Genomic DNA, 21,725 nt, shown 5'->3' with positions numbered 1-21,725 from the left:
TGTTGGCCTCAGAGCCTCTCCAGGAGGTGACCTGCACAGAAGCCCTCACTGCCAGAGGTGCTGGCTCCACCTCCACAGCAACCCTTGGGCACTGAGCCACACTCAAACCGCACCACCAGCACCCTCCCAAAGGGCTCTGCATTAAATCCACCTTCCCCCAGATCTCCTGGAACACAGAGATTGATTTTTCATACACCGCTTCTACTTGCCCTAAGAATATGTACTAAAAAGACATGTATTTGTTAACACCTGCAACTAATCCAAGCTGCAAGTCCACAGCCAGCTCTCCCTTCCTGCACACTGTCATTCTGAAAGGAAGAGGGAAGCAGACTTATCTCTGGCAATCTCTCAAGTGCAAGTCACTCCAATCCTGGATCCAAAGCCCTCTCCAAGCCTCTGCCTTGCCCTGTTCAGACTTGCAGGCCATTAGCAAAGGGGCAAAGCTGGCTCCTCTGAGACAGATAACAAATCTGCTTGTTGTCTGACTCTGCTTCTCCTCAGCAACGTGACAATTAACTCGACATTCGAATTGTCAGGACAAAGTCATTCTGAGCGTGGATCTTGGATTCAGACACCATCACCTCCCTTAAAAACCCCACCAAAATAAAGCCCTAGTATTTAAAACTAATCAGTCCTTTTAAATCCCTGCCAAATACCTATTTATGCCGTGAGCAAATAATTACTTTTCTACAAGGAAGAAAGTATTAATTAAGAGTATTCATCAGACTCCTATTCTATAGGGTTTATCTGCCACAGGTGTCAGCCAGAGGTGAGAGACGGATTAGTATACAATCAAGGGCCTTCCAAGTTAAATCTCCTCCTTGTGGTTATCTGTTAATAACAAAGTTGTCACCCAAAGAAAGAATTTAATAGTTTTAATTGGGTTTAATTACTTGGAAACGCCTGGAAAATGGACCAGCTTGGTTGTAGCATAAAAAAAAAATAATCAAAAAAACTCAAAGATACAAATACCAGGGCCACATGTTTGAACAAAAAAAAAGTCTGTGAGAATAATCATCCTTTGGTTGTAACATTTTATACCTTGATCAAAATTTGAGACATGAACAAGACTTTCCCAGCGTAATGGGAAATTAACCATGTGTATGAGTTCTAGTTCAAGTAAATTCAAGTAAATTCATGTCTTTTTCAAGAAAAAACCACATTTCACTCCTTTACTAGCTACACCTAAGTAGCTTAGCTTGCAATTTTATCTCTTTAATAACACAGGCTACAGCAGACTGAGCCTCTCAGAGCTTTCCCAGTGAGAGTGAGTATTTGTGAGAAAGTTGTTTAAAGTAATAAAAGTAGCTGAGGACCCAAAAGCCATTTTCAGAAGTGATTTACTTAAGGGACTACACTTCAGGCTTTTTTGAAAAGGACCATCCCTTCTCAAATAGAACCTCTCAGTTTTTCAGGGTCCAAACTTTTTCCCACCAAACTAAAGACATTGTTTATGGAAACATTGATACATCCAGGTTTATTAGACAATTTACTGAATTTAAATGATTAGTGTCATAAGACAGGAGTGTGACCTTGTGGGAAGTCCATGATGGAGAGCAAATACAGAGCAAGTAAAACTGAATCCCTTTTCTTCAGATACCTTTTCATATTCACCCTTCCTGTGATTTAAGGGGCACTTCTAAATGTTCTTACTGTTTACTGAACGACTCCTTTTACTGTCATGTCTCTTCACATGAGGTTGGAAATTGTTCCAATAACCAAGTGGGCACACAGGTCACTAAATCCTCACATTTAGGGTCACAGAGAGGGTGAAAAGGCTCTCCTTCATCTGCAAAGGAACTGTGCTCAGGGACAGGCAGCAAGGACCACACTCATTTATCCAGGGTCTGAACTCATCGAGCCTGAAGTGGATTCCAGTCCTGTGGGAATACTGTACTTAAATACAGGTTAAAAGCTGGGCCATGATGCTTGAGGATAAATGGGAATTATTTTTATTTAGTAATACAAAAGGTTTGTGACCAAAAACCTACAAGTAATTTTTTTCTACTGTACGTGGCATGCATTTCAGAAAAGGGAGTGGAATTTAAAGCAAATTAATCTTCATTTCCTTTCCCTCAACACAGGAAAGTCACTGTATTTCTATATGAAAGCCCTTGATAGCCCTGTGAAAAACACAAAACTTCTGGAAAGCTTGGTGGAAACACATCATGGGGTGTAATCCTCAGCACAATGACGTATTCTGCACATGCAGCTTCCTAAAAACCAGTCCCCTTGGTTTTCCAAACTTTTCCCCTTAAAACTTCAATCCCAATTCAACCATACTGGAAAGCAGGTTCCCTTTCCTCGAGCTTGTTTAATAACCCAGCATTGTTTCTGATATTTATTTTATGTCAAAAATAATCCTTTAATCGTCCCAAATGCCACGTGTGCACCTTGCTCAGAACCCCTCCTGCTCCCCTAAGCTCCAGGACAAGAGGTTACATCCACAGGAGCTCAGAGCATCTCTGTGCCCACCTCCAACCTGCTGGGATCTGGTTTTGCTGTTCCTGCTGCTGCTTCTCACCCAGATGATAAACACAGATGTCTGCTCCCGAAATACACATTTGAAATAATCAAATGGCTGGAATTATTTACTCCCTTCTCTCCAATAATGAGCTAAATAATTGATATAGCAGCATGTCTAAAGTAACAGACTTCTTTATTACCTGCAGTGATTGAATGCTTCTTTAATTTAACTTAAAAAGGCATTAAACACAAGGTTTAGCCTCCAGTGGGTAAAAAAATCTCCAACTTCCTCAGAAAATCCTTTCCAAATTGTATTCATCTTGACTTAATCCATGATCTACTGAGTGAATTAGGCTCTATTTGTTTTGAAAATCTATTTTATGGAGTTCCAAGGGCTGTGTTTTCCTTAGGAAGGGCTTATTCTGCCTTTCTGACCAGGATGCCTGCTAGCAGCCCTCAGCATAGGCCTCTGCAGGTTTTTAACGTCCCAAGGTGCCCCACACATATGACTAACAAAATGTAAATAAACACAGCTGAGCCAGTAAGAAATTGGAAGGTTTTCTCATTAAAGAAATAAAATAAACAGATGTCCTTAAGCACTTTGGCTCATGTTTGTCAAAGGAATGGAAAACTCTCAGATGTTTGAACAGCAGTCGTGATATAAGGCCACATCTCAAGCGAGAGAAGAGGGGAAAAAGCGATGCCCTGGCACTCAGAATTAACTAATAGTTCTCCAGGGAGGCCGCTTTTGATTTGAACCTTAGCGACTTCTACAAATAGTTTTTAACAGCCCAGCAATAAAATAGGGTTTTATTCCTTCTCAGTTTGTAAAGTAGTAAAGGACAGACTTGGCCATTAGGAGCATGAATCACCAGCAGATTTGATTAAATCCCCATGGTGTTTCAATCAGGTCCTGGCTTTAGGGTCCTGGGAGAGAACAAAGCAGGGAAAAGCAAAAGCTACTTGAAGCATTCAGCGAAACCAGGGAGGGGAAAAAAAAAGAAATTAAAAAATCAAACCTAGGGTTTTACAAGGATCTTGAGTAGAGCCAAGGAGGAACTTTTCAATGACTTTTTTTTTTAATTGGAAATTATAATTCATTCAATGGAAAACTTCTCATAAGAACATGTAACAGCCAGTGAAACTTTTGAGGAATAAGGTTTCTTAGATCCACAACATCACTTCTGGTGAGAACAAGACAGTCCAGTTCACAGCCAGCACACAGCAGCTGTAACATTTGTTCCAATGCTAGAAAATCATATTTATGTCCTGTCCTCAACTGGGCCAAGCAGAAACTTCTGCTACTCTCTCTAAAAGGTCCTGCTATGATTGGTGGACCCTCTCCTGGGTGACTGCAAGTCTCTCACCGGAGAGGCCAAGCCCATGTTTGCATAGGCTGGAAAGCTGAGGGCTTCTCCTGTCTCACCCACACCTGTCTGCTTACAGCTGGAGTAAACCTCATGCTGCCACTTCTGAAACACAAAAGCATTAAAAAAATGTGGCTGTCACAGAACACCAGCCTCTGCTTCAAACAAGCATCTCTGAGGCACACTGCAAGCCCTCACTGAATGCAGAGGGGCTCCTCCACGTAAAGCAACCACACAGCCCCAGCTCCCAGGGCCACTGAGTCACACAGGGGAGCTACACTCCTTGCACTGAAGGTTAACACCCAGAGCCTGCCTTTGCATGACTCTGATTTTAAACCGGGACATAATGCGCTTTACAAATCTCTGCAGCATGTTTATTTCTGAATTTGAGCTAGTTCCAAATGCTGAACAATCTCAGAAATTGTATGGCTCTTGCAGGGAATTTTATAGATCTGAACTCCCAAGTATCAGCAGGCACTGTCAAAGTGCTGATAAAGATCCAACATAATTAAAGAATTTAGACTCTCCTATGTGTTCAAATCTCTAAGTCCAGACTAAAATAAAATCCTTGTCATTTGATTCCAGGATTTTGGAGCATCTTGCATATAAAGATGAATTTTAACTCCAGTTTTTACTTTACTCACAAGTCATTTGGACACTTCAATACCAAGAAGTGATGCAACACAGAACAAAAATACACATTCTTGGAACAATACAAAATACTAAGAAAAGGTACAGGCTTCACAGAGCTCCCTCAAATTAGGGAAAACAACACATCCAACTGCTCCCTTTTTTCCTTGATACCAGTCCTTCGAAAAGCATGAGAATGAAACCACAGTATAATACTTGAACAAAAATTTCTGCATCTCTTTCAGTCTGAGACATTTTAAGGCTTAGACAACACAGGTTATGGAACAAGCTTGCAAATATCCCAGCTGGGGAAAGAGGAATAGAGTCATGATTATTTTTGGCACAGGACTGCAGGCAGTCTCCTCATATTGTTTCTGAATTACTACCACCAAACGAGTCTTTCTGTGCTCAGCTTGCTGTGTCAAACAAGTCCCTTGACTTCAACCAACTCCTGTGAAAGCCCAGCAGCACTGTTATGGATTTTGAGCCATTTTCCCCCACTATGTTCAGTCAGTGATCTGGGGGACAAATCTTTGCTGACATGGCCAAGCCTGCAGCCATCTCCCTGTGGATCAGGAGCTGCATCACACACACCTAAGGGCTTAAAAAGGCTCCATGGACACCTCAAAAAGCCACAAGGGTCTACATCTGCTGAGGTCTGTAGGCACATGGTAAATATTCTGCACTCATACAGCGATCAGAAACCTGCAGAACAGGTTTTACAAATCCTCCTGAAAATAATACCCAGGGTTACCTGCCTCTGGAACTTTTGGGGAGTTGCCTTTTCTTGTCACCCTATGGCACAGAAATTAAGACCAAATTTCTGATGACTCCGCAATCCATGGAATACCAGCAAAGGGTTTGGAAAGAGAGGACAAAAAAGGAGCAGCCTTGGCCAGGCTATTCATTCATGCTTCAACTTTTGGTAAATTTTGGGTTTTAGCTGCTATTGGTGCTGTGGGCAAAGTATTTTCTAAACATCTGAGAGTAACCTTTAAAGCCCTGAGGAGGCCATAATTATGTTAAGAGCCACAGAGAAAACAAAAAGAATTGACATGAAGTCAGGTCAGAAAATAAGCATTGAAGCTTTAACCGTTACTAACATGACCTTTTGTGAGTTATTTCTCCTCTTTTTTCTTTTTTTCTCATTTTTTGGACAGCTGCCCATTGCTGCCATCACCAAGGAAGGGGCAACACACACAACCATTTGTGATTAAGCAGCAAAAGAACATAGGAATTTAGACCCAAATCTGAAGCTGTGGTTGGTGTTCCTCCTCCCATCTTTCAAGAAACATCAGCCCAGAAAGAAGTGTCATTCTTCAGCCTGAACAACTTTAAAGACTAATTCTTTGAGCACCTGCAGCTCCACTAGTGCAACAGACAGGATGATACTGGGAGATAAATGGTGGCCAGGGGTTGGTCAGGATCACATAATCTCACACCTTTTCTGGAGGAAGAAATAGTGAACCAAGATCTCCATGAGTGAGATTTAATTATAAGCATATGCATGTCTAATTACAGTCATGTGAATTCTTTTATGGAGAATTTTGGTTTTGATACTTAATTTACTTGGAGATTAACACTTCCTACACTACTGAAGTAAGAGATTCTGAAACTATTAACCTCTGGCTGCTTCACTTGTACTTGATAGTTTTGAATTGTGCTACTATTTAACAGTTCCCAGGACAGTCTGTCTGAGTGTACTGTATTTCCCTCTTGGTTTAACGTCTGCTCCAAAGCCCACCAAAGCCTCTGGTTGTCTTTGGATCAAGCCACCAGCCTATAATACTTTTATAAGTATTATAAACCATTTCCCTTACAGGAGAGTCCTGAGGAATTTAATACTGATGAACGAAATGAAAAACTGCAAAGAAAAAAGTCCTCCTAGAGAAGTTTCTCAAGGAACCCATCGTAACTCAATAGAAAAGGTGATTGAGTCTTCAAAAAAATAGTCCTGTTAATTTCATTCTCCAAATTAGTATAAAGGAAACAGCCCACAGAAGCCCCCACACAGCAGATTCCAACTTTGCACCTAAATGTGTGCAGGAGGCAGCAGGTGAAGGCATCTGCTTCAGAGGTTCTGTGCTAGGACAAAGTCAGCCCATTAAGGCAACTCTCCACATGAATTCAGCAGCCCCTACCCAAAGCTGAGCTCGACCACAGAGCAGATCTGCACACCCTGAGTTTGCTTCCTGATCCTGCCTAATTCTTTCTGGTGTTTGTAGGCAGTAGGTCTGAGCTTACACATGCACACCTCGTTCATTATGTTCTCTGGGAAAAGTCACCACTTCAATTACCTTGTACAACATGGGTCTGGGTAAATCCCTGCTTGGAAACACGTGCTTGGTTTTCAGAGGGTGCTGCTAGAAGTGTTAGCAGCATTCCAAGTGCTGCAGTAGACTTCCACACCACAAACACCATTTTATATCCTTTACAACTGTGCACATCTAACAGTGAACAATAAATCTATCTTACTAATTACACATTCAGCTTGTTATAACCATCATAAAAAAGTACAGCTGGTAAAGCCATGAAATGATGTCAAATCATATTTCTGCTTTCTGGAGAGAAGCTGGGTTATTTTCCAGTCTCCTGATGAAGCTGAGTGCTCAAAGCCATGTGTGGAAACAGCTGCCAACTATGTCATCCACCTTTAATTAGGTAATGATATTGTCTTTTTTCCTACCCATTTAAAAGTGTTTGACATTCTGTAATTCAAAGTGACTTAGGTGTTTATCATAAAAAGCTGCCTTAGGAAGAAATTGAAACACATGGTACCAAATTTGAAAGCCAGTGTTTTCTCCTTAGCAGCCAAGTTCAGGCTGCTCAGCCACAGTTATCTAAAAAAATGGAATTGCCTGTATTTCAAAGAGGGCATCTAAAGTATGGTCAGCTAAATATATTTCTGAAGCCCCCTTAGAAATGTGAGCTTCAGCAGCAATGTGGGAAGCACAGCCAGTTCTTCACGGCAACCCAGACAGAGGAACACAAAATCTCTCTTAAAAAATTGTCTGAGATTTGTAGGAAAACACTGGTGTAACAAAAAAAGTGTTAGCTTATTCAGGCTGGAGTTAATGGAGTCTGGCTGCTGGATGCCTTCTCTTGCAGATGACAGACACTGGAAGAACATCCCAGCAAGTGGCAGCTGAACAACACAAGTTTGGAAAAACAAGAGGCTACTTGCAACATGAAAGGGAGGTAAATTAAATTTTCACATGTTCGGAGGAAATACCACAGGACACGTTTATACAAATATGTCTGAATAAAACAGGCAGCATCTGTTTGAAAAGCTGGCTCATTAGCTGCCCCCACAGTTCCCGACGCAATTTGGCTGGACAAGCAGTAATGCTAAAAAAATTAAATTTTACCTTTCCATATCTGGATGCAAAGGTTCCCGTGAGTAAGGAGTGAAAAATAATTATCGTCTCATCCAAATCCCATACAAACACACGCTGTGATGACAGATGGGGTGGAAAAAAGAAATATAGTTACATATTAAGCAACTGCAAGAACAGGTTCAGTCAGGAAATATGTCCTGTTGGACTAGAGATTTTTAAGATCTCAAGCCATTTGGAGCACTGACTGGATGTTTTGTGAAAGCAGGCAAAATGAAACATCAGGAATTTTGGATCTGCCACCCCAAGAGCCTGCTCTCCTAACAACCACACAAATCCCCTGTTGCCTATCAAGTCAGGGGAACGAAACATGAGACTTAGAAAAAGCCCAAAGGAAAAAAAAAAGGATTCATATGAAGAGTAGTTTCAGATGTTGATAACACAGAAATTGAGAAATTGTTTTGACTACTCGTGCCTGCAGGTTCCAGTTGTATTATTAATTTTGTTCTGTCTCTTGGATTTGCTAACAGAGGCAACTGTTCATCTTTGCTGGATGTACCAAAGGAATATAAATTAAAGTTATTACCTCAATCTCACTGTCAGCTGTAGGGGAAGGATCGTTGCTTCTTTTTGACCGGGCTCGTACCTTGCCATCTGACCCTCTGTGATGTCTGTCTGTCTCTACATCTTTTGCTGGTGTTGTTGAATATTCCCCTATTAGGAGAAAGAAATTCCATTGTAAACCTAAATTCTGCATTGTGTCACTGTGATTAGAGCAAAAAACCTTTTGCTGAAAAGCAACAGAAACACTGTGAAAACACCATGAGAAAATCTTACTCTTTTCACACCAATAGCTAACAGTGAAAGAGAAATAAGTTTTAATTCCTAAGATTTGTTGAAACAATTTCGAGAATCACCAAAACCACATATATAACATTTTAAAAAGGACATGTCACTTCAAAAAATCTTATCAAAATTTTCACTGGAAAGAAAAAACTTTTGGAATTTTACTCGCCCCCATTCTTTTAAAAGATAGAAATTAGAAAGGCAATAAAAACAGAATCTAAGACAAATTACACTTCTGAGCTTTTTTTCCAATCTTTTTTTTTTTAATTTAATGAATGCAAATTATTGAAAAGATACTTTCAACATAAACTTTTATTTAAAAATACAGAACTAACCTGTTAAGCCTTACTCCATTTCTCACAGGACAGTATTTTAGAAATAACTGAGAAGACACAGTTAAAAGCAAACTTCCCATGTATAAAGTATCTGTTTTGATTGGCTTGAGTTTCAAAGATCTGTCTGGGTTTCACTCACCTTACATTACAAATCCTTTCCAAACATATTTTTCTTTACACCTTGCTAAGTTGTGGCCTCTGCAACTTGCTAGAATAACCATACTCTTCTTCAGAGAAGCTGGGATTGTGCCTAGGAAGCCTTTTAGAAATTATCCTTTCTCAAAAAGGCTGAGATAAGATCTAAGGAACGGAAAATCCTCCAACTGCTTTTACAGCAGTCTGTGATCACTTCTTTTTAAATAACAATACTAGTTTATTTTTCTTTTAAAGCAACCACAGATGTTCAGATTTGTTTTTTAAGTCAGCAGACCTTCAGTGGGTGTGTACTGTGATCATCCACAAATTGTGTAGTGTTTTATATAAATGTTATTGCATGCCAATGAAAACTACCAGGGAAGTGATACCTAAAGATTGCTCTTGAACAGGACACTGGGGGATCATAATCCACCAGTAATTCCATAAACTACTTAAGCTTTAAAACTTTAAAAATTAGGCATTCAAAGAGAGGACACAAATTTTTAAGCTTTTTTTTTTGGTGTGGAATTCATCTCGAACCTTCATATTAGACACACAGTTTGTGTAGATTTTTTGAAGAGGGACTTTCTCTTGATGTTGTTTATGAGTGCACAATATTACATGTTGTTGTAAGAGGTGAATATAATCCTTGACAAAGATATGGGCTAAAAAGTCATCAGACACTGAGGAAACAGAATTTTTCAGAGCATGGCTGTTAGTTTTGAATTCACTGCTACCCATGTCAGCCCTCAGTACTGCTCTGGGGTTGGTATGTCATCGTCTGATCTTCCTGTACTACCTTAGAGGAGATCAAACCTCATATACTCACAAAAACAACACAGGATGTTTTTAGAGAGCTTGGACATTCCAATTGCTTCCCAAACCCCTGTGTAAGAACTGTTCAGTGCTAGAAAACCTGAGCTATCAATACATATTTTAAAAAACTCCAGCAACAAGATGACAGCGTTCATATCTCCACATGGCTGAGGCTGCCAGGCTGGGAGCACAAGAGAGGCACCTACCAGAGAGTGATTCTGTGCTCTGGCTGGTGATGTTGTGGGAAGACTCCTGCAGGGAGTAGGTGGAGGTGGGGATGGCCGAGGGGCTGATGCTGTTGGCAGAGACGTACGGGGAGCTGTAGGACGAGCTGTAATACTGAGAGTACTGGCTCTGAGGGAAGCTGGGATACGAGGAGTATTCCTTGAAGGGAGAAAAAGAAACATCTGACTCGCGTGTACCTGGTTTTATCTTACAAACAAGCAAGCCGCCACAAAAGCTGTGTTACCTGTGCACACAGCAAGTCACGGCTCAGGAATATTTCACTGGAGAACTGCGTTCCATTCACTTAGGAAATTACATTTCTGCTTCTCACAAATATACTCCTGTTTTATTAGGACAGGCTAACCAACAAGAGATCAGAAATCTGACAAGTTCTGGATTTTTTGATAGGATTTCAGTTATCAGTGCTGACTCATTTTATATTACAGAGTTGAACAATTTTATGTAAGAGTGAAGTAGGGTGGCTTTCTGAAAAGGGCCATGATGGAACACATAATCTTTGTAAACAACAAAACACCAAAGAAATTGCAAGAACAAAATTAATAACTGGGTGAGGGAGGGAGCAAAACAGGCTTCATTTTCCCCTGATCAGCAACATCTTCTGATCAGCTGTTAGGCTAAAAAAATGAAAAGAAAGTAGCAATTTTTTTTCAGCAACGCTCATGACAGTCTGCCCAACTATCTCAGCAATAAATAAATGCCTGAGTGATCTTGTGTACCTACAGAAAAATGAACTAAGAAAAAAAGATGAGGTGCAAGTGACCTTGGGGAGCTCAGGTATCATAAAACTCTTTGCTGTGATTTTAAGACACCCAAAGAAACCCCATACCACTGTCCTTGGATGTTTGGTGAGTGTATTGCAAAAAGCAGGACACTAGAAAACATTATAAAATGCATCTCTGAACAAAATCAAAGCATAAAAGGTTTAATTTGTTTCTTTTTGTTTTAATTGCAACCTCTGTCCTTGTCCACTGAATTTGCTTTTCCAGATAGAGAACTGTGTTCATGCCCTGGGCATTGTCTTTGAGCAGAAGGCTTTTATTTCCTCAGAAATTATAATTAGCCCCTGGTATGAAATAAAATTAAATAATAAGCAGTCTTTAGAAAGACTAAAAGCACTTTCCTCCTTAACAGCTTACATCTTTGTCCGTGACAGCTATTTCATTAACTTTCAGTCACCAGGGAGCTCTCAAGAACAAAGACTCAGATTGTCCTAAGAACAATTAGACTGAAAAAGAAACGAGATAATTTCATTGTTTTCTCCTACAGAAGATTACAAAATAATGAAAAAAGCCCAACTTTTCCCCCTGTTTAGGCAACCTCCATACTTCAATAAAATGCACTTCTAGCAGTAATGCTGATGTTTTAAGCCCAAACTGAAGCAACAAAGAAATTGCCCACTGTTGTCATTAAAAATACAAGTCAACAATCACCCTACAAACAAGGAACTGAAATTACTGGCCAACCACAACACATTTTCTGGGACAGTGCACTCATTTGTTTGCTCCAAACAAGAAGAGCCATTTGCTACTGAAAAACATCTGTCTTGTGTTTTATTTATACACACACATTTCCCAAGGTATCTGAGGCATGGAGCCCACGGACAGGTGTGTTCTCAAAGAGGGAAGAGCACAGACAGCTCAGATGGCTCAACATCCACCAGGACCTTCCAAGGCTTCCCTCGGATTGTTCACACTTACTGCACTACCAGCACAGAGATGGCAGGACTCTAGAAGCCATCCCCTCTGGAGAGGATGCACAACATAGGGGAAAGTTATAAAATGGCAGAAAAATGAAGAAACTCTTGGCACTGCTACAGCAGCAAGTCAGAGACTGGCAGGGCACCCTTTTCATGCAAGGACTGCACTCTGTGTGTGCACTGAGACACATCTTAAAATTAACCAGGATATCCAGCAGTCCAGCAAAAGGACAGGCCCAAGGAGTAGAGCAGAATGGTGTTCAGCAAAACACAAAGCAATACCTTCCTTAAATATATGTGAACACTGAAATAATCTCTCTGATCTATAAATCGTCCAAGTGGTTTAAAATAAGTGACAAGGCTGCCAGCAATAGGTGCTGAACCATACCTGATGCACAGCACTGAATCCTGCAGAATTTGTCAGGCCGTTGGCTCCCTGGTAAATCCCTGTAGTGCCTGAGGGAAAGAGTATCACAGTCATAAGATAACGCCAGCAAACAAAGTAACAGGGTATGTTGATTCAAGTAATTTCCAACAGGAAGCAAAGTACCACTCACTACAAAAAAGTATGGCACAAATCTGAGGTGTTAAAAACTTTGGGCTGTTACTGGGGTTTACTGACTGAAAGGCATTCACTACATGCACTAAAACATTGGGCTGGGAAACACAGCTGGAACACAAGGATTCAGCCCAGATTTAAAATTCAGTTACTTCTTTTTACAATAACTAATGGAATAGTATTTTTTTATCTTCTCCTCCTGTAAGAAAACCCCTCAGATGACATATACAACCTCCCACGTGTGCTGTTTCATGCATGGGTATCCTGGCATCTGTCCTAATGCATCAGGTACCAAGGAGTTTTCAGAAGAAAAATCTCTTCCCTGGTGTTGCTACTCCCAATGTGAGGACAATATTGCTGAGATTTCTGGGACAGCAAGGAGCAAAGATATTTCTTCAACCTGGGATATCAGGAAGAGAAAGGATGGACGTGGTTCAGTCCCAAGCAAAGCAGTTGATGTTCAGCCAGCCCCCCTCAGCTACAGGAAGCACCACCACAAAGATTTTGTTTGGAGGAGTAAATGTTCAGGTAAGATCTGCAGGAATGATCTGTCTTTGCCTCCCATCAGGCCAGAGGTAGCAGAGCCATAAACTCTCCTCCCAAGTTCTAGCCTTGATTTAACCTCACTCTATGCTGGTTTTGATTTCAGCATTTTTCATTTCACACGGTGTGTCAAAGAGGTATGGTTTTGGTGCTGCCTGGCTGCACTGGGCTCATCTTGGCTTCATTCTGTCACCTCAATGTACCATTAGACCAAGCCCTAATCAGACCTTTGGCCTTTTTTTCTCATCTGGCTTCTCACCATGTGAATGACTGTGAGCAGTGCTGTTTTAACCACATGATACTCTGCACGTCTTCATGTGGCAGCCACCCTCTGAAGTTCCACTTGCTTGTTTTTATTTTAGGACACCAGATTAGCTGGGGAATGGACAGCTGAACAAACTCCACTCTGCCAAGTGCAGCTACAAAGCACATGCACTGAGAAATAAATCTCAGGCCAAAAAGAAACAAGAGAGAGGACTCTGCCCTCCTGAACCAATTTGTTGCCACATGTGGTCTTTAAAAAGAAAATAGCAGAGAGGAAGGAAACAGAATGCAGGTGACTGCCAGGTACCTGGAGGCCTGGGTCTCCCCAAGGCCCAGAATGTGCTGGCTGGGAGCTGAGCCAGTGCAGGTGGGCTTGGTGATGCCTTCTCTTGGCATTCCTGCCTTGGAGGCAGCTCAGGGTGGATCAGTGTCCAATCCCTCCTGCTTCCAACAACCCACATGGGGAGACTGCCCAGAGCAGCATCCCAAAGGCAGCAACACATCCAGCTCCTGGCATTTCCCCACTTCCCACCCGTGACAGGCTCCTGCAGGTTTTCCAGAAGTCACAGGTATGCAGCAGTATGAATATATTCCTGTGGTAGCAGCATTTCTCACCACTCTGAAGGAGAGTAATAGAGCCCCAGTGCTTACAGGCAAAAACAACTTCCACAGAAGACAAAACAGCTCTTGTACACCAGAGCTCGAAACAATACAGGGGGGAATTTTTGATTTTCCTAAACTGTCATTTAGAAACAATCCATCATCCTTTATTAAAGCTGTCAAGAGGGGGATGAGTTACCTCGAGGGACTCACGTTTTGTGTGTAAATTGTGATGAGAACATGTTTATTGCTGTGCTACCTGCACATGATACTGTAGCTTCTTGGTTTCCAAACAGTCAGAGAGAGTGAGGAAAAGGAGGGACCCGCACAGCTGGATTAAAGAATTTACTCAGAACATACTCAGAGCTCTGTACCAGCTATGAGGAGTGTGTCCATGCACACAGAGGTAAGTGAGCAGGGAGAAGAGGGCAGGAATGTGGGGATGAGAGGATGGGGAATGACTCCACAGCTTCCCACAGTGCCCTGTGACTGGACCCAGTGGGGTGGATTTTACACTGGGCTTTTGTACAATATATTTTTGCCACTTTGGCTGCGCTACCCAAGTTCAGGTGTCCCTACAGGCCAGTGCAGGCTGGCTCCCACTGCCCAGGGGATTTTCCAAAGGAAGGACAGATTTTTTTTTCCCACATACTTAAATATTTGTGGAAGTGCTGAAGACTGCTATTCCCTATAAACTGAAGTTCAACCTGGCAACTCTGATTTTTCTCTTCTTCTGGCTCCCATCATTGTATGCTGACCAAGGAGGACTACCATCTCAGCACTCCTTGTCTAACTAAGATCAAACACAACCCTTTTCCTTGCCCTCCAGCAGTGCATTCAGAGATTTGAATGCCCTCCCTGCAGTACACCTTGAGAGCTGCTAAGCTCAGGATGTCTTGGCAGCTCAGTGTTACAGCAGAATAATTACAGATAAGGACACTGGGGACAACCAAAGTCAGTAAACACTTGGAATTTCTTCCCAGCTGAACAAGGATGAAAAGAAGGAAGAAAAAAAATCAGTTATCTGCATGGAAAAGAAAGCTCTTAAATATTCAGGTTCAGCAATATTTGTCTTGGGGACTATTATAGCTCAGTCCCTGTTCCACTTCACAGGGCAGACTGGAGAGACCATGTTTTCAATAATGCACCCTCAATTCAAATGGCAGGAAAACAAACAAGTGCCACAGGCAATGGAGACAGAGATAAACCCTCTCTATCCATAAACAGAGAATGAGGCCTGCAGGTCACAATTTCTGTGAGCAGCCTTGTAGAGTTCAGCAGTTCAGAACACATACCAGAACCAGCCCCAAATGTTTGCTTTTCCTCAGTAAGTTGTTGGTAGGAAATAAACACTTCCGCAACAAAATGAATTCTGCCAGGTGCAATTTCAGTTTTGCATCAGTAAATTTTACACTCAAGAAACTGGAAAATTATCAACAGATACTGCAAATTAGCCCTATTTCCCATGTAACCATTTTTCCCCTCAAACACTTTCCCAGGTAATAGCACTTCTTGCAATATTCAGAGAAAGACTGGAATGAAGTTTGAAAATGGTGCTGTGTGGAAAGGGGCACTTCTAGGAAGCCCCTTGGTAAGCAATGTACATGAATGCCTGGCCCCCTCTCATTTCTGCCTATTTCTACAGGATTTTTGCTTTCACATATATTGGCTTTTTTCCATGGACCTCTGAAGACAACACACACTCAGAACTGAGGCTGGTTTTACATCTGCAATATTGGAGAGGTGGGAGCAAGCGATTTGTTTCCATCTATCTTGGTAGCTCAATGCCAAGTAATTGCATCCAAACTCCCTGCAAATCAGAAACAAGCCTAGGATCTCCCCCTTTGGATCTTCTCCATATGGAATATGGCTCACATCTGTGTTCAATCAAGCCAGTTGCTAAATGTCACAATGCCCTCATTCACAGGTAGCTTAAAGAACATTTAGCTCATAATAAAACAATCTGAACTCTGAAGTGGAGCAGCTCTTCAGATGTGTGGTACAGTAAGTGTTCCTGTGAAGTATTTCTATCACAAACACACTCTCATGGAAAGACACCGCATGAAAGGCGTCCACATGCCAGGCAGAGCCAGTGCCATGATTTCCCCTTGATAAGTAGATGTGGCCCTTCTCTATGTGAGTGTCCAAGGGCAACATGTACAGAAAAACTCTTTGTGAGCTGATTAATGTTCTACTCCTGCTCTCAAACAGATGGATTTCATTTGCTATTTTCCCTTCATTCACGTTTTAATTCGAGCATTCCCAAAAAGCCTATGCCATGGTCAATGATGATTTCAATGGTGCGTGATCTGGCCTGCAAAAAGTTTCATACCAGCTTCTCACCCTCTACATCTGTCTTTCAGTCACTGCAGTATGGGCTGCATTTCTTCCCCTCTTTGCCAGGTAAGAGAAAGTAAAAAAAAGAAAGGAATATTCATGGTTATTTTCAGTGTATTCAGAACTAAGCTCTAGCATTGCTAAAAAAAAAAAAAATTAGCTTATGAATGCACAGTATGATACAGGAATCCTGGTGTCTTAGGGAGTGGTGATTATGAAGACAGGATGGGCCTGTGGTGTAGCTCAGATCAAAACCACAGCAAGCTTTGAAAATCAGGTTTGTGTCCTTGTCTTTCACAGGTCAGAGGGGCCCTGACAACAGGCAGGTGTTCTCCAAGCCTCCTGTACTGCTCAAAAGAGAATAAGCTACTCTATTTAGAAGAACAGATGGTTTGCACTTCCAACATTCAATGAACTACCCAACAGTCAGAGGAGGAGATGGCCAGGTTCAACACAGCTGGACAGTTTCAGTGTTTATCACAGCTCCCTGGGCAGCCAGCAGCAACTGTGAGCCCTGAACACTGAAAAGATGCAACACTGAGGGTGGCTACCATGGGCATTTCTGAGTATCTTTGTGTCATGATTTAATTCCCAAAACGCAGAATGAGGAAGCTTAGACCTAAGCATTTCCTCTAACTCTTAGATGAAGCACACAATGGCTCCACAGAGAGTTCTCTCAAAGGATTTAGGACCATTTAGGACTAATAAAATCAATGCCTGCAGGGGTCAGCTGAATTGCATGGTATTTTACAAGCCTGCATACAATGGCCTGTGCACTCTGACATCACCAGGCTGTTTTCCTGCAGGAAGCACTGCAGGAAAGTTGTGCAAGGCCCCAGTCCTCCTCCCTGCACAGTGTGCTTTACTCTGTGCTATGAACAACATCTGCCTGAAGACTTCCATGGTCATTCAGAGAGGTTCTTTGCAGTGCTTTAGCTCTCTGACAAGCTAATGTTTCCTGCAGTAAATACTGCCTTCTCCAAGCTGCTACACTTTTAGTGAGAGGTCAAGCACTCATCAAAATTACCTCCCACCAGCTATACTCTAGTGCCTTGTAAGGTTCCAAATCCTACAACATCTGCCTGCATTTACTGGGCAAGAAGACTCATAAAACCTTGCATGGTTGTCAGCTGTGGAGGCATTTCAAGACTATCCGACCTGTTAAAGGAGAAGAAAAACTCAAGCCATATGTACTTTGCAGCAGATTGCTCAACTGTTTGCCATTAGGTGTAATGAACCCTTCCCCAGAAAGTCTTGTATTTCTGTCTGGAAGGGCTCAGTGCAGGGAAGAGCAGACTGCATTAACCTAGATGAAAAGTATTATTCTACAACGTTACAGCACTCAACATCAGCAGTGTCTGGTAAAGGACATTGCTCCCAAAAGCATATGAACACCTCCTGCAGATGATACTCCCAGATACAAAACCCCTTCTAAATAAGTCCATTTGTCTCCCACCACAATCCCATGCAGTCCTGTCAGCCTGACCAGGTGTTTGAGGGCACTCTGCATGGTGATATAAAGCACATTTCACAGTTCAGCTTTCTTGAGTTGAGGCTCTTCCCCTGCTCCTGGGAGTACTCAACCCACAGAGCTTCAAAGAACTTTAATAAGTGATGACCAAAGCAGCTTTAAGAGCCTGGCTTTTACCATCCTTTTGAGCTTGGTCATCTGTATAGCTCAATCCAGATCAACACTGGTGTTGAAAGTGCTGGGATGGTTTACAGTTACTCTCAGGATTTGAACCATGGGAAAGCAGTTAGATTTTACTGTACTCTGAGAAAGTGTTTTTAACCACTTCTATCTAACAATGCCACAGCTATAGAAGGAAATCACACTGGTCTGTCTTCAAAAACAAATCACAAGGAAATGTTTTGGGCCAAAAAGGGAACATCCTTACAGCAATGATACAGACTGTTTCTATGCAATACCTTGTTGAAAAAACAACCAGCAAACCTGACTTTATTTGGGTGACTCTGTGGACACCAAAGAATAGATTCCTCCAGCTGCAGTTTCATCCTGGACACAATCCTTCACTGATGGATGACAAGACATGATAAAGGAAATCTGGATTTGCCACCTCCTCTGCTAATTAGTGGCCACGAACCTCCACTTCCCAGGTCAGCATTCACATCTAAGTAGCCTTGTCACATTTGTCACATCTAATGTCATGCCACTGGGGATAAAACCTTGCCCTGTCAGCACAGCTATTATTTAGCAATTCTCTTCCTCTTGAGCAAAGTAAATCTCCAAATACCAGTGGAAAAGAAGGAGCTGGTCAGCACATCTCCACTCTTTCACCCATTACTGGGATCCTTGTAAGTGTCAACTGAGTACTCTAGATCCAGGCATTGGTCTTGAGGCTTTTCCAGCCTCCTTGCACTGCTTCAGTACTGCTGGGGCTCCAGGAGAACAGCCCCAACAGAGAAAGATGTAAGAAACTTGACAACAGTAGAGTGATCTTTGTCCTGGTAATGACTTGTCAGCATCAATAAATCTGCCAGTTACAGACTTTCTAAGTCAAATTTTCATCCTCCTCTTTTTATCTGTGATAACTCAATGGGCCCCTCTTCAGAGTACAGGTATTCCCACAGTTCCAGAGGTCACAGTTCTGCAGTGCAGAAATGTCAGTGTTTAAACCCTGCCAATATAAACAGAAGGGGCATCCAAATTACATATAAAAAGGCCCATCCAAGAGTGTTATCCACTGCCAGCAGAGCACTTCAGAAACTCCTGAGCTGCACAGCCTGTGCTGATTCCAGCAGGGTCAGGCTGAACTTGCCCATAAACATCACCCCTGTGTCTCATCCAATGGCTGAATTCTGTTTTTTCCACCACAGCATTACCTCAAACAGTGCTTGAAGATGAGGTACAACAAAAGCAGTACCAGTACTGCACAGCATCATGAATCTGATGCTTCCTAACTCTCAAATGCTTGACTATGCAGGTATGAAGTTTCTTGATACAGATTTTATATGTAATTTTACACTAGCTCTTCTATTGCCTTCTAGATATTTTCAAAATCAGTAGATAAACTGCATCAATTATTCAGTGAAGTTTCCATAACATTTTAGCATATTTTTTGTCAATTGCACTGTAAGCTGAATAATAAAGGCCAAGTTCATGATTTCCCAAGCTGCTACCATCCTATGTTTTTGGATTTTTTTATATCTTACAGAAGCAATGAATATAAAATCCACAAAGAGAAGTCTCTGTGACATCCAAACATCTCTATTATCTGTGTTGATTTTGCTCATTAATTCACACTTTGATATTTCTACCTGACTTCCACCAATGCTCCCAAGACAATCAAGCAGCATGTTAGGGAAATGTCACTTCCTTCTTCTCTGTAGATTTCCCCTTTCTCACCACACAAACTTTTCTCTGTATTTTCCTTTACTACTGCCCCTACCTTACTGCTTCTCTCTGAATCATGACTGCCACAGCTGCTCCCATCTCCCCAGTGCCACCTCTGCAAGCCTGATGACAAAGTCACACAAAACTCTCAAGGAGACACAAGACGCCTCCAAAATAAAAGTTCTGCCTCAGAGAAGATTCCTGTTTTGACTGTACCAGTTAATATTTAATTTCCATTAAATGGCAGAGGTAGAGCAGAGCTTTCCCCTTGGGTAGCAGTAGCACAGATCCTTGCAGCCTACAGTGCATCACTGTCAACACCTTTGCCTCTCCCACGGACTTCCCTCTCCTAGAAGTCAGCTCGTTTTAAAACAAAGTAAATGGAGCACAGTCAGCCCCTGGTGTTTAAAAATCTTTGAAAGGGAGACTGTGCTGTTATTCTGAGGAACCTTGTATTTACACTGCAAAAAGTGAGGTCTGACCCCTCCTGAAGAGAGGCCTCTCCCTGCTGAACCCACCACGGAGTGGAGCACAACTTTACTGCCACGCTTTGAGACTGCAATTAATGCAAACCAGCTGTGAAGCAGAAGCTTTTGAAAAAGGCTGCTCCTTTTCTACTGAGGTTTTTAATTTTATCAATCTAGGGCATCTGAGTGACAGTTTGCTGAAGACATGCTCTCACTTTTCTTTATTTTTGGAACTTCATATGGATTCACGATCTGGATGCCAAAGTGTGATCCCCACATTTCTCAGGTGTAGATTGAAATTTCATCACTATTTTCATCACCAAGTACTTCAAGAATCAAGTTTAAAACTAAACATGGACTTCCTTTGCAAAATTCATGCAGGCAGAGGTAACTGTTCACACCAAATTGGTATTTATGACCTCGTATTGAATTTTTAACACACAAGTTGTCACGTAATTGCAAGAAATTATGGCATCTCTTTGAAAAAAAATTGTCCAGATTATCCAGATATCAACAAGGGTCAAAATGTTTTCAGCATAAAATAACATTTTAATTGATTAATTATTCAGATTTTACTTGTTCTCAGGGCAGGAGAACAATTCATAACCAATTCATTCCACAAACATAAGCAATATATTTATAATTAATCCATTTTAAATCAGTGTTGCACAAAAGAAATGCTAATTTCTATTCATTCACTACTTCACAGCTCATCAGAAGGGCTCTGCAAAGAAAACAAATGTTCAGCAGTAGCAAAGAATTTCACTGCATACGTCTTTGGTCCCAAATTTATGTCTGTCCCAAGCTCAACAATGTTCTGTAATTCCTTGGCAAAGGAAAGTTATCCTAGTTACATAACTGATTTTTCCTTTGTAATGTAAAAAGTATTTTGTGGGTAGATAGATTTGGATATTAAAAAACCCCAAAAAAGCAGTCAAATCTTTTCCTGCCCAACAACAGCATCCACAGTGGTCTTTGGCCACAGTTTTAACTGTTGTGCAACTTCATAGTTTCATGCCAGCTGTCATTTCAGCAATTATAACTGAAGAACAAGGCATTGTCTAGGAATTAATGACAAGCTGAGAAGAGATGGCCTAATGTGCAATCAAGGGGGAGCACATGCTCTTGCAACCACAGGAAATGCTCTATAAGCTGGCTGTTACTGCACTCTCTGCAGAGCTGATGGGTTTCTGGGCACAATTTTCTCTTTGTATTTTACATAGCTCACTAAATGCTAAGTTTCTTATATTCCAAAGATTTCACCCCCACCCTCAGCAAGAAGCAGTTTCCTCAGCTGCCAGTTAAATTTTTGGGGGCAGAACTGGAAGATAATCTTTGTGTCTCATGTTCAATTTCTATCATTGAATAATAATTTTACCAGAAGTCTGAGCAAATCACTGAATGGCTAAATTGTCAGAAAATGTAAACTTAGAAAAATGTGTAGAAAAAGCAAAAATATATTTCTAACATCAAGCCCAGGGTGTTTGGTGATTTGGTGCTGTAATTGAACACTTACATGAGGATTGATTAGGAAATGAAATGGACCTTGAGGAAACATTTCTTTCCCAGCATGACAAATTTACCACTTTAAAGGCAAAAATCTAATGCAAGCTGTTACCTCCTCTCCAGATTCATGACTCTAAAAGTGAGTGCCATCCCCAGACTGTCCACATGCATATTTCAGATCTCTTCATTACGAAACAAATAATTTTCTAAATGCAATAATGA

At 41.5% G+C, this 21,725-nt stretch overlaps 1 protein-coding gene and 1 long non-coding RNA gene across 7 annotated transcripts in view; one reads left to right on the top strand and one right to left on the bottom strand.

Annotated features, from left to right (window-relative positions):
* Positions 1-21,725, bottom strand: part of EYA2 (EYA transcriptional coactivator and phosphatase 2) — a 91,688-nt gene that overhangs the window by 20,980 nt on the left and 48,983 nt on the right. For 5 of the 6 annotated variants that reach the window (XM_068207615.1, XM_068207613.1, XM_068207616.1 and 2 more), the window contains 4 exons: positions 12,261-12,328; positions 10,137-10,314; positions 8,385-8,512; positions 7,832-7,915 (listed from right to left, as the gene is read on the bottom strand). In XM_068207615.1, the coding sequence (XP_068063716.1) occupies positions 7,832-7,915; positions 8,385-8,512; positions 10,137-10,314; positions 12,261-12,328 (458 nt within the window). The remainder of the gene's footprint in view (positions 1-7,831; positions 7,916-8,384; positions 8,513-10,136; positions 10,315-12,260; positions 12,329-21,725) is intronic. The other variant, XM_068207612.1, reaches the window with a different exon arrangement.
* On the top strand, positions 14,405-16,561 carry LOC137484065 (uncharacterized). Its single transcript, XR_011004738.1, has 3 exons — positions 14,405-15,974; positions 16,202-16,241; positions 16,336-16,561. It is a non-coding gene; the product is annotated as an uncharacterized lncRNA (long non-coding RNA).

The sequence above is a fragment of the Anomalospiza imberbis genome, chromosome 17, assembly GCF_031753505.1.
Source record: "Anomalospiza imberbis isolate Cuckoo-Finch-1a 21T00152 chromosome 17, ASM3175350v1, whole genome shotgun sequence".
Lineage (NCBI taxonomy): Eukaryota > Metazoa > Chordata > Aves > Passeriformes > Viduidae > Anomalospiza > Anomalospiza imberbis.
The sequence above is the reverse complement of the archived record's forward strand: the minus strand, read 5'-3'. Positions and strand labels throughout refer to the sequence as shown.